This window comes from Xyrauchen texanus, chromosome 50, assembly GCF_025860055.1.
Source record: "Xyrauchen texanus isolate HMW12.3.18 chromosome 50, RBS_HiC_50CHRs, whole genome shotgun sequence".
NCBI classification, from domain to species: Eukaryota; Metazoa; Chordata; class Actinopteri; order Cypriniformes; family Catostomidae; genus Xyrauchen; species Xyrauchen texanus.
The window spans coordinates 9,240,909-9,254,132 of record NC_068325.1 but is presented as its reverse complement, the minus strand read 5'-3'; the positions used below and the strand labels follow the sequence as shown (position 1 = coordinate 9,254,132).

Sequence of the window (13,224 nt, the reverse complement as noted above, 5' to 3'; positions counted from 1 at the left end):
CTTGGCAAGAATCTCATTGTGCCTTCCACTTTCATACCCAACCAGGATGGAGACTTCTGTGTGTGTGTCTTCTCTGAGAAACAGGCAGAGTTCCAGTGAGTTCCTGGACAAATTGTTGCAAAGTGACATGGCACTGAAGACTTTAACGTTTTTATTTCTTCTCACCTAAATCTGTTCTTCCATGTTTTTTAGAGAGCTTTATGACCCTATTAAGTTTAATGTTCCGGTGGTAAACATGGGTTGCTATGTCATGCCTAAGGCCTGAATCATACAAGTACATAAATGTAAACTCATCTTTTAGGGCAATTACTCTCATGGCGAAGCAGCAACAGTTTGAAGAGAATCTTGCACAGAAAGTTTGTTACATAAACTATCAATATTTTTATATGTAGCTAGCTAACCTATGCAAGGACACACTATATACAAAGGGACCAAACACTTGCAATTCAACCTCAAAGAATTATGTTACTATACTTACATTTTTGCACAATTATTTTTTGTGGCTTTTTACACAAGGTTTATTTCTATTTCTTCTGCTCCAAACTTACTTCAAACTTTCTTCTCTTGTCTGCTCGTATGAATATAACACATCATAAGAAAGTGTTTCACCGCTGTTCAAATGCAATTTGGATCACATCATTTATATGTATAAATGTTTCCATCTGAATGGACACAATATAAAATTAAACAAACGACAATAAAATGCAAAGTAATCTCTTCAGTAATCAAAATACTTTTTGAATGTAACTGTATTCTAATTACCAATTATTTAAATTGTAACTGTAGTGGAATTTACTTATATTTAGTATTTTAAATATGTAATCCCATTACATGTATTCCATTACTCTCCAACCCTGATGACTTGAGTAGCCTATAGTTTAGGCACAGTACCCATGCTTGAACCAGGTAAAATTGAATGTACTTTTTACACCGTTTTATATATTTGTATGAAATATATAACGCTAATGATTAACAACCTGGTTAGGTGCTGTTAAGAGCAGTGTCCAAACAGGTGATCTGTTCAGAAAAAAAATGCTTATATAAATCACATCTATGCAAAAACATTTACATTTTGTTGCTCTTTTTAGCTGATATTTTCAATTTAACAACTAATTCAATATTTATTTCTGTAATATTGAATTTTTTTATTTTAAATGTTTTTTGTTGTTGTTGTTGTTGTTGATTTTTATTTTTTTTACCGCCTGGTCAAATGAGTAAAAAGAAAATAGCTTGCATGATTATAGTAAATAAAATACAGTTGCTTAAATTTAAATATGTAATAGAATGTAATATATTAACATTTAAGATCCCATGGACATTATAGCCTACCTTTTTAATTAAACAGATCAAAGAATAATAAAAAATAAATTAAAAAAGAACTTCCATGATGTTTATCAGATACTTTCCTTACTGTAATAACACAGAAGATAAAACTGCTCTGGTAGGGAACCCTATGGGTATTAGCAGAACTTAAATGTAAAAATGTTGATTGAATAAAATCCATTCAAATTATTATGCTGGTAATAAAATTTGTAATGGAAAATGAGAAAAATGCTATATAAAATAATTTTCACCTGTGGAAATCAAATTTAGTCAGATTTACAGTATGGACCTCGCTATGTAATACACTAAATATCAGATTAAAAATTTAAATCTGTAAAGCTAAAACATTGCTAATATATTTAAGCCACATCCACATACACAAAAAAGACTTATTTGTGAGCTACATTTTTAGGTTCTGTGTAAAAGGTTTTTATTGAACAGCTTTATGACTATATGGAACCTTTATGGAACATGAAAAGTGCTAAACAGAGACAAATTGGCGGACTGTATTTGTTTGTTAGATTAGTACAAAGGTCAATAATTAGAACAATAATTCTGGTTTAATAAGTTAAAATATTAATAAATAAAATAAAAAGAAAATTCTAACTTTGCTCAACAGGATGTAAAACCAAGAAATACAATTCTTTGTAGAAGCCACTAGTAACTTAGTTAGAAATCCCTTATAAAGCTAGCTTATCTCGCACTGCACAGATTTTTGTCCAATCAAAAGCTCTCTAGAATGACAATGTCCCTCCCCCTAACACCACCTGCAACTGACTAGAAAGTAGGATAGTAGATGACATGTAACTACCATAAAGCTCTTTTCCCACCAAAACTTTGTTTTAATTGAAAATACACCAACTCAAGACAGAAAGATGCGTTCGTCAAGAAATTAATGGAGTCTTTAAATTAATTATTTACAACTAATACCCCAGTCAGTAACGGTACGTGAATGTTTATTTCTTTATCTACGGATTCCTTCAAAATGGTCTTTTTGAAACACAGAAATGCCTGAAACATGTTTCAAAAATGTAACTGAACAAAACAGGGTGAACCTAGTGTGCATTTTATATACAGTTGCTGCCGAGTCAGTGTATCATTTAACTTTTATGGAGCATAAAAGTCTTTCATTTAAGTAAATTAAAACGGATAACCACCAAATTAGCTATTAAGGTGGAAAACTTCATGAGAGCGTCTTTAAATCATGCCAGAACTCGATTAGCTGCTGCGGAGAATTCAAGATTGTCGTAATGACCCTGAGAAATTCGTCTCGTTTATATTCTTCCAGATAGGATCTGAATTGAGAGGGGTCTGGGGGGTTTGAGGGTTGAACGCCCAACCGTTTCAGACAAGCACCCACATATGCGTCCTCTATGTTAAAGGGCTTTATGTCCTTGGAAACTTCAACTAATTTGTTTGGAAGATCGTTGGAGAAAACGTATCCCATACCCAGCAGATATACGGGGTAGTTTGGGTCTGGGTACATTTCCTCTGCCACATACCACTTTGAGTTTTGGTTTCTGATGACAGCCTGATTCCACATCACCATTCCAGTAATATAGTTCTGTTGGAGTGTGTTGGGTGCCAACAGGAGGGTCATCAAATTCTCCACATTCAAGAACATGTCAGAATCGACTTTCATGCCAAAAGTTGCTTGAGCACAGCGAGTGGACAACCAGTCCATGATCACCATCGTCTTTGTGGTCAGATTGGCATATGTGTCGACAAAGTTACTTTGCAGCAAGTCTCGGTGTTGACGACTCTCTTCCTGTAGCTGTTGTTGGACGTTATCAGCGTCGGCTCCTCCAGACAAACCCACCACGAACAATGTCATCACTGTTTTTCCCTGGACTGTGCTCTCATTTCCCCATGTGCTCCGGATGGCATTCCGAGCCGCCAGTTGATGGGGGGCCACAGGGACCATCAGGACCAGGAATGGATTCTGCTGGTGACATGTATCAGGTTCATCCAGGATAAAATGATAGTTGCGTGGATAAGCGACATGATCAACTGAAATGTGTTTGGTCACAGTGGATTCTGCAGTGACTGAAATTTCAATGGTAGTTGTGGTTCTTTGTAGAACTTGTTGATTAGCTTTGGGTAGAGGTGCTAAATAATTTGTTTTATTCTCACGATCAGAAGGAAACTCAACCACTACATAATAGTAGCTTATCTGGTTTAGCACTTTATTATACATAGTGTTAGAGGGCAAAACTGGTTTGAAAGAGTAATCCATTGTGTTAAAGATAGCAAAAACTAAGAATGCAAATATAAATAGCAAAAAGAGTCCTTTTTTAGTGTGACTCTTGTATGGAGCTCTGTTCTGAGTCAGACTGCATCTGAAAAAGAGAAAAAAATATAGTGAGAATATTGGAACATTTCTGTGTGGATTTGCTCCCGTTCAGACACAAGAGCATCAATGAGGTCAGGCACTTGTGTTGGGTCAATTGGGACTGGCTCACAGTTGCAGTTCCAAATCCAAACCTTTTTCCCAAGCCAGTCAATTTCTTTCAACCAGACTCAGTAAACCATTTTATAGTGGAATTTTATGATGGTTTCAAGCTTTTTGGTACAGCCCATTTTATTGAAAATGTGTGTCTAAGGAGATTTTACTAATGTTTTATGGATGTATTTATTTTGACCGCACATGTCCGTAATGGGTGTAGCTGAAATAGCCAACCTTATTAACAAGAAATGTTTTCCACACAATTTTTGCCATAAAGTGGATTTTAATTTTTTTAGGTAAGTCATTCAACCGTATATTTTAGCCAACCGTCTTATTGAGCAATTTGATTTTTGTCCTAATCTTGTTGGTTGGATTTTGAATTTTTTAACAAACAGGACACAGAGAGTAAAGGTGAATGGAGCTCTGTCTGGTCAGCTTTGTTCTTCTACAGGTTCACCACAGGGGTGTGTACTTTCACCCCTTCTGTTCATTTTATATACAAACATGTGTCAGAGCAAATATGTAAATAGGACCATTATTAAATATGCGGACGACTCCATCATAGTAAGTCTGCTCCATAAAAATTATAGAGGCCATGTGTGAGGAGTCGCACCTTCAATTGAACATATCCAAATATTCAATTGAACATATCCAATTATATTAAGTAATGTGAACTAATAAAACCAGATTTCTTCATGTTCATTCTACTTAAAAATGTGTACATCATATAATATTGCCCGGGCCTTCATAATTTAATATTTATTTGCAAGAGCCGCAAGTTTCTGCACATGGTTTTTATAACTAAATCGTAATGGTATAAAGCTAAGCAAAATCTCCTTAACTTTATATTATAATATTAGAGTGAGTGAGTATATTTAACTTAAACATTTGAGTATGCTTTACTTAAAAATATGATATACATGGCACTTAAACTTAAATCTTATTAGTACATCACATTTTGAATTTTCTTTACAAACATGTTTAATTATGTACTATATGACATCCAGAAGCCTCCCAAAGAAAAACATATTGCATGCTGTATAGTCTTGAGACAACATCACCCTGCATTATTGGCGATAGAAACCAGATATAGAGCTGCCCACGCAGACCTTTACATGACAGTGACCATCATTCATTTTTTTGACTATGAACAGGTCGTTTTGAGTGGAAAATGACAAACAATCTATATGCGTTCTGATGATAATCTATTTAGTATGGTGAGTCATGTTTCCAACTTGGGAACAGTGCTCATGTCAACAACTGATCTGTTATACGTTTGTTAGACTACACTGATGTGGAACAATACCAGATCAATATCAGATCCACTCAGGTGTCAGGTGGTTCAGGTGTCCATAATTAATCAACATTTCAACATTACAACATTTCTAAGAGATTCTCTAACAAGAACTTGTTAGGGAATTGCCCTCTTGAATTCTGGGAATTGTCCTGTTGAGAACATAAATAAATTATGTCACAGTTGATTTGAGACACCCTAAACATCAGCCATCAATAAAACAAGCTCCGTGATCAGCTGTGCAGAAAAGTAAAGTTATTAGTAAAGCATTTGGAAGTCATGGAGGCATGATGTATACCATGGTTGTGCTTATTTAAAGGTACAATTAACATTTTTACTAATACAAATTAACTATGGCTACAATAATTTTAGGCTTGTTAAAGTACGTATGCAATACCTGTTTCCAGTCAAATCTTTCCACAAAGATTTCAACCAAAGTAAATGTTATAAATTTGGCACTTTTTTGTTTATGTTAAGTTTTATGACTCCTTCTGGAACACAAAGTATCACTTGTTCACTGAACAATTGAATCACGGTCAAGCTGTTATAGTGCACCTTGATCCATGTATCAACTAACTGAGAAAGCATCATATCTAAACCTTAAAATGCATAGCTTTAAATGTATCCCTCTGTAAAATGATGCAATTACACACACTACTGGTCAGAAGTTTTGAAACACTTATTTATTATAATTTTTGTTTCACATTTTAGATTAATAGTAAAGTCATCAAAACTATGGAATAACAGAAATGGAAATAATGTTGTGACTAAAAAAAATCCAAAATAAATCAAAACTGTGTTATATTTTATATCTCATCCTTAAAGCAAAACGCTTTAAGGATGAGATGATTTGATTTTTGTGTTCAGAAGTCAAGGTCTCTGTGACACAGCTCATTGTTCTCTTTGTCCACCAGGACATCGAATCTAGAGAGGCTGAGTTGGGGCAGACAACGATGGGCATCTATGCCGTTCGGGTGGAGGGTGCCGGTCAAGGAGACAGACATTTTGCAGCTGTTGCCGTGGTACTTGAAGGTGTGAAAGTTCTGCAAAACCTAACAAGCGTCACCCTTGGATGCATGATGCTTTTTGGACTGATCTACACGCTTAACTTAAGCTACCCCAAGGACCTCTAGTCGTTTTCCAAAAAATCCTGTTGGAACTGGACTCATCCAAGCTTTCACCAAAAGTCCAAGCACTGAAAGTTAAGTTGCTCAAGTGATTAAACTAGATACATTTCAATGTTTGGATTTAATAATTACAAAAATAATTTCCATATGTTCTTTATTATTTACAACCACTCTGCACTCTGCTCTCAATTGCATTAGTTGCAAGTTGTTCTGTATTATTTTCAAGATTCTGTGTTTAACAATAAATTGTTAAGTGCAACAAAATGGTCTGATTTATATTCATGTACTTATTTTTCTATGTATTGTAGTTATTGTTGTAGGAGTGGGGTGAATGGAAAAATGATGTATAAAAAAAGAAAAATATTTGCTTATAAATTTAATATGCATTGGGTATTAAGTACATAAAAGTGATGTATTTAGAGTAAATTGGGTTTATTCCCTAAACCTGGTTATTATGTATTTCAACTAATAGTTTCTATTCAGATTGAATACATAAACCTGGTTATGCATTTTAATAGGCTTTATTACACGGACATATAAACATTACATTAAGTTTATTAGTTTGTTTACATTAAAACTATGTAATGCAAATGAATGGGAATTTTATATGCAATTAAATTACATAAATCACACAAATAAGTTTAAATATTTCTGTGAGTGTATACAGTCGCTGATTTGAATACATTTCACTGGTAAATAAAAGGAACTTTTACAGAAGTTTATTAACACCGTATTTATCGTTAATTTTGTTATAGTAACTTTATTGTTTTGTGAAGTCTGAAGTTCATTTTCTTCTCAAAATCAAGCTTTCATGATCAAAAAATTCTCTATTGGTTGTTATCGTCATCATGTTTTGAGGTCTGCAGGTGCAGATCTGTATTTTGTTTCCATTGCCAGTAATGAAAGGTGATATTGTCGATAGATCACACAGCATGCAATAAGCTTTACTGTAGAAGGCCTCTGTATGTCATGATTTATTGTGTGTTTATATGTTCAGAATGTGAAATGTTCATTTAAAATTCTATTTAAGTAACATGTACATTTTATTTACAAATCTGATATATTGTATAAACTGAAATGTTTGTTAAATTTACTAACACACTTTAATCAATATAGTCACGAAGTTACATAACTGAATTTCATACCATTAAACGCTGCGTAGAAAAACTTTCTGAAAAAATAAGTACATTTTACTAGTCATTTTTCAGTGTAGTTATAAAAGCTACATATTTTCTATGTCAAGTTAAAGGATGGCTACAGTGTCAAAATGTTTCTCAATGAAGAGTCAAAATACCAAAAACAATGTTTTACTTTCAAGTACAGTATCATTTAATTGTTTTTAACTGATAACAGGAAACTTTTTTCTTAGCTTTGGAAATTGCTATTAAATATATTTGTATGTATATAGAAGTCAATGGCATCATGGTAAACACTGGAATATGCTTTAAATGTCTAAATAAAATTGTGACTAAAAGGAATGATTTGTTCCATGCTAAAAGAAAAGTCGAAAGCAAGGATGAGCTCACCTCTTCCAGCTATTTTGGTTGGAAACTCTTACTTCCATGTCTCCAGGTAAGTGTGTCTGAAATGAAAGTGGTCAATGGCCCTTCTAACTGAAAGCTAAAGCTGCTTTAGAATTACACTTTGTCCCACCCCTTTTACCTGACACAGGTGTTCGGTGAAAATGAGGAGTTGAGCAGGAAAGCTGTAGATTTTTTTACTGGAAAAACTATATCCTGCCACCCTGCTATATTTAACAAGACCATTGGAAAGTGGTGCAAAATCAAAGGGTTGTACGTTTTATTGGACATAGGAATCTAGTCCTCATCTAATTCATAAATTACATCATGGTTACTTTTTTCAGACATCACGCAGTATGGCATTAGCTCAACATTAACATTGTAACTGGTTGAACTGATAAAAATGGTACATGAACTGACAATATACGCTCACCTAAAGGATTATTAGGAACACCTGTTCAATTTCTCATTAATGCAATTATCTAATCAACCAATCACATGGCAGTTGCTTCAATGCATTTAGGGGTGTGGTCCTGGTCAAGACAATCTCCTGAACTCCAAACTGAATGTCAGAATGGGATAGAAAGGTGATTTAAGCAATTTTGAGCGTGGCATGGTTGTTGGTGCCAGACGGGCCGGTCTGAGTATTTCACAATCTGCTCAGTTACTGGGATTTTCACGCACAACCATTTCTAGAGTTTACAAAGAATGGTGTGAAAGGGAAAAACATCCAGTATGCGGCAGTCCTGTGGGCGAAAATGCTTTGTTGATGCTAGAGGTCAGAGGAGAATGGGCCGACTGATTCAAGCTGATAGAAGAGCAACTTTGCCTGAAATAACCACTCGTTACAACCGAGGTATGCAGCAAAGCATTTGTGAAGCCACAACACGCACAACCTTGAGGCAGATGGGCTACAACAGCAGAAGACCCCACCGGGTACCACTCATCTCCACTACAAATAGGAAAAAGAGGCTACAATTTGCAAGAGCTCACCAAAATTGGACAGTTGAAGACTGGAAAAATGTTGCCTGGTCTGATGAGTCTCGATTTCTGTTGAGACATTCAGATGGTAGAGTCAGAATTTGGCATAAACAGAATGAGAACATGGATCCATCATGCCTTGTTACCACTGTGCAGGCTGGTGGTGGTGGTGTAATGGTGTGGGGGATGTTTTCTTGGCACACTTTAGGCCCCTTAATGCCAATTGGGCATCGTTTAAATGCCACGGCCTACCTGAGCATCGTTTCTGACCATGTCCATCCCTTCATGGCCACCATGTACCCATCCTCTGATGGCTACTTCCAGCAGGATAATGCACCATGTCACAAAGCTCGATTCATTTCAAATTGGTTTCTTGAACATGACAATGAGTTCACTGTACTAAAATGGCCCCCACAGTCACCAGATCTCAACCCAATAGAGCATCTTTGGGATGTGGCGGAACGGGAGCTTCGTGCCCTGGATGTGCATCCCACAAATCTCCATCAACTGCAAGATGCTATCCTATCAATATGGGCCAACATTTCTAAAGAATGCTTTTCTTTAGAAATCTCAACAGCACCTCACAAGGTGCTGTTGAATCAATGCCACATAGAATTAAGGCAGTTCTGAAGGCGAAAGGGGGTCAAACACAGTATTAGTATGGTGTTCCTAATAATCCTTTAGGTGAGTGTACATTCAAATGCATTTCATTCATACGTTGCATCAACCTCACATTAGAAGGCCCTTGGTACTGGTTAAAATACACTTGCTGGATTGTCGGTGCAAATATATAGCAGTAAAATACTTGCACTTGCCGTGATGGGCATCTTGGCATTTATCCATTGTGCAATGTGATTTCTTATTAATAGCAATCAGGATTAAAGTACTTTATTTTTATAAATAGGATACATCGTAAGAAATGTAACTTTGACATTCAATTCTGGACACACACACACACACGTCAGGAACACAACTTGCACATTAACATTTTTTTTTTTTTTAATAAATAAAAGGCAAAAGACTAAAACTAATGAAATTTAATAAAGTAAAAAGTTGTAAAATTAACAAAATGTATGCAGCATAACGGTCTTTCACCAAATAAACCAATTTAGCCATTTAGACAGAAAACCAATTTTATTCCCTTCATGAGAGCGTCTTTACATCATGCCAGAACTCGATTAGCTGCTGCGGAGAATTCAAGATTGTCGTAATGACCCTGAGAAATTCGTCTCGTTTATATTCTTCCAGATAGGATCTGAATTGAGAGGGGTCTGGGGGGTTTGAGGGTTGAACGCCCAACCGTTTCAGACAAGCACCCACATATGCGTCCTCTATGTTAAAGGGCTTTATGTCCTTGGAAACTTCAACTAATTTGTTTGGAAGATCGTTGGAAAAAACGTATCCCATACCCAGCAGATATACGGGGTAGTTTGGGTCTGGGTACATTTCCTCTGCCACATACCACTTTGAGTTTTGGTTTCTGATGACTGGCTGATTCCACATCACCATTCCAGTAATATAGTTCTGTTGGGGTGTGTTGGGTGCCAACAGGAGGGTCATCAAATTCTCCACATTCAAGAACATGTCAGAATCGACTTTCATGCCAAAAGTTGCTTGAGCACAGCGAGTGGACAACCAGTCCATGATCACCATCGTCTTTGTGGTCAGATTGGCATATGTGTCGACAAAGTTACTTTGCAGCAAGTCTCGGTGTTGTCGACTCTCTTCCTGTAGCTGCTGTTGGACGTTATCAGCGTCGGCTCCTCCAGACAAACCCACCACGAACAATGTCATCACTGTTTTTCCCTGGACTGTGCTCTCATTTCCCCATGTGCTCCGGATGGCATTCCGAGCCTCCAGTTGATGGGGGGCCACAGGGACCATCAGGACCAGGAATGGATTCTGCTGGTGACATGTATCAGGTTCATCCAGGATAAAATGATAGTTGCGTGGATAAGCGACATGATCAACTGAAATGCGTTTGGTCACAGTGGATTCTGCAGTGACTGAAGTTTGAACGGCTCCATGTTGGACATGTTGATTAGCTTTGATTGACGTTGCTGAATACAATGTTTTATCACGAGCAGAAGGAATCTCAACCACCACATAATAGGAGCTAATCTGGTTTACCACTTTATACAAGATATTATGTGGCATAGCATGCTTTAGAGAGTAATCGGAAATGTAAAGAATAGCAAACACTAAGAATGTCAACGTAAGCAGCAGTGTGAAACCTTTAACATGACACCTGTGGAGGTGTATCCCGACTGCATCTAAAAAGAGACCAAAAAAAATGTATTACTATTCCATTGAAGACTGAATGTGCTTAAACCTTTTATGACCTTACTGTGAGAAAGGAATGAGTTTAAAGGCTCGGTATACCTTTTGCATTGTCTTGCACACGATCGAGCACTCAGCCTTTTCAAAGTATACTCTTTTGACCATGAGCAAATACAACTCGTTCAACGCATGCACACAACTGCTTTGTGATTGTCTTTTAGAGCAGTCAATGGCAGGCACAGACTATGTTCCAATATGAGGACGGTCCGTGTAGGTGGGTGCAGTGGCCAAAAATATTCTCGATTTTCTTTTTTAGATCGTTCTTTATCATTAATGGGGGAGGAAATGCATTCATCTTACACAATGCATGTCTGACTGATGAAACCTCAGATTAACAGGCGATGTCTGCATCTAAAAGATTGGCTCTATTACCTGTAAGGTGGGGCTTTTTCTACATCAGCAAAGTAAAAAAAAAAAACCCTGGCAGCAGTGATTGCCAGAATTATGTTACATTATGTTAATAAATTAACCACGCTGGGATGGTTTAATAATAATAAAAAATAATAATTCATCAATAGTGGCTCTTCTAGGAACAATGACCAATAAACATGTAGAGACAGTGCTCAAGTGTCACTCACACTAACACAATCAGGGTAACACATGTAAAATTAAAATAATGCAATAAACTTTAAACCACATTAAATATAAAACAAACACACTAGTGTATATCACTTATATTTTATAGGAATAGTTATGCTTCTATTTAATATAAGGAAATATGATGGGTCATGCAGGGAATTGTGGGAATGCCTGGTTATCGTTTTTTTTTTTTTTACTGCAATTTTAATAATTTACTGTAAAAGGACATGTACCGGTACTCTCTTGTTAAACAAAGTACATTTTTACCATTAATTATACGGTTAATACTCGGTTAACTTTTTCTGTGGCATTTTTACAGTCATTACCGTTAAAATTACAGACAATTTTTACAGTGTTGACTGTTGGGCGTTCCAGCTTCTCCAATTTATTTTAATAGAAGTGACTAGTCTCTGCTAATGCGCAATTAATAGCATTTGTGCCATAATGTTGATTCAAGCTAAAAATTTACAAACTTTCCTTTTTTTTTATTTTTTATTATTATTATTCATATATACATTTTCAGCTCTTGGATGCAGTGGCAGTGTCCAACATTCAATGTTCCATTTTACACAGTTCAAGCAGTACATCATCTGGCTACTCATACACTACTTTTTGTTACATTTTCAGTGTAAACATACTATAAACCCAAAAATGCTGTAGAGGGCACTTACAATGGTAGTGAATGGGGCTAGACTGTAATGATAAAATACACATGGTTTCAAAGGTATAGCCACAAGATGTGAACATGATATATCATGATTTTACTGGCCCACTTACATTTACTTGCATTGTTAAATGCCTCGCCGAAACTTTAATAAACAAGGGGCAAGTCACTCAATTGTTCTGTAAAAATCAACACCACAAATACTATTGATTTAGTTTAACTCATACTGAACCCAGAACATTACATGAAATGGAGTTAAAGAACATTTAATACAGTAAAAGGTCAACAATGACTGTTTTCTAAAGGTGCATACCAAAACCACTTCTGCAATCTACAGCATTTTTGGTTTTATAGTATGTTTACACTGAAAATGTAACTAATATAAGTGTACAAGTAGCCGGTTGACGTACTACCTGAACTGTACAAAACGGAACATGGAATGTTGGACACTGCCACTGCATCCAAGAGCTGAAAAATTATGCCTGGGAAGGCTGTAAACGGTTCTGCTCTCAATGGGGCGTATGGAAAGTTGTGCGTGGATCGCGAAAAGTAGCCGGAGTCTCCACATTGTGATGCAAAACGAGCCAAGTGATAAAATGCACGGATTGATTGTCTGAGACTTGTCCTCCGTCTCCTTGATTGAGGCGAGTAACCGCGCTACCACGTTGACCTACTAAGTACTGGGAATTGGGCTTTACAAATTGGGAGAAGATGAACGGACATACACACGCACGCAGTTGGTTATGCCATTAACTAATTAGACCAAAGTTTTCGAACGTAGCCTAGCGCACGCAGTACTGGCGGCTTGCCATAGGTAGCGCGAGGGGCAGAGTGACCTGGCTGCATCGAATTTCTGACGAAACAATAGTTTAAAAAGAAAAAAAGGGGGCAAGTAGTGAGTCTTCAGTAAAGACAGCACCTTACAAATACGAGTTGAATACTTGACCGAC

The 13,224-nt window shown here is 36.4% G+C and overlaps 2 protein-coding genes across 2 annotated transcripts; both read right to left on the bottom strand.

The window, feature by feature from the left end:
• Positions 1–2,006: 2,006 nt before the first annotated feature.
• On the bottom strand, positions 2,007–7,782 carry LOC127641470 (beta-1,3-galactosyltransferase 5-like). The gene is made up of 2 exons (XM_052124499.1): positions 7,717–7,782; positions 2,007–3,662 (listed from the first exon to the last, which is right to left on the bottom strand). Exons 1-2 carry the CDS (start codon positions 7,752–7,754, stop codon positions 2,507–2,509), a joined length of 1,194 nt encoding a protein of 397 aa, XP_051980459.1. The 5' UTR covers positions 7,755–7,782; the 3' UTR covers positions 2,007–2,506.
• A 1,999-nt stretch (positions 7,783–9,781) lies between these two features.
• Positions 9,782–10,986, bottom strand: LOC127640975 (beta-1,3-galactosyltransferase 2-like; the record flags this gene model as incomplete). Its single annotated transcript, XM_052123713.1, has 1 exon — positions 9,782–10,986. A coding segment is annotated over one exon (1,152 nt), but the record flags the coding sequence as incomplete, so codon positions are not given.
• Positions 10,987–13,224: the final 2,238 nt, after the last annotated feature.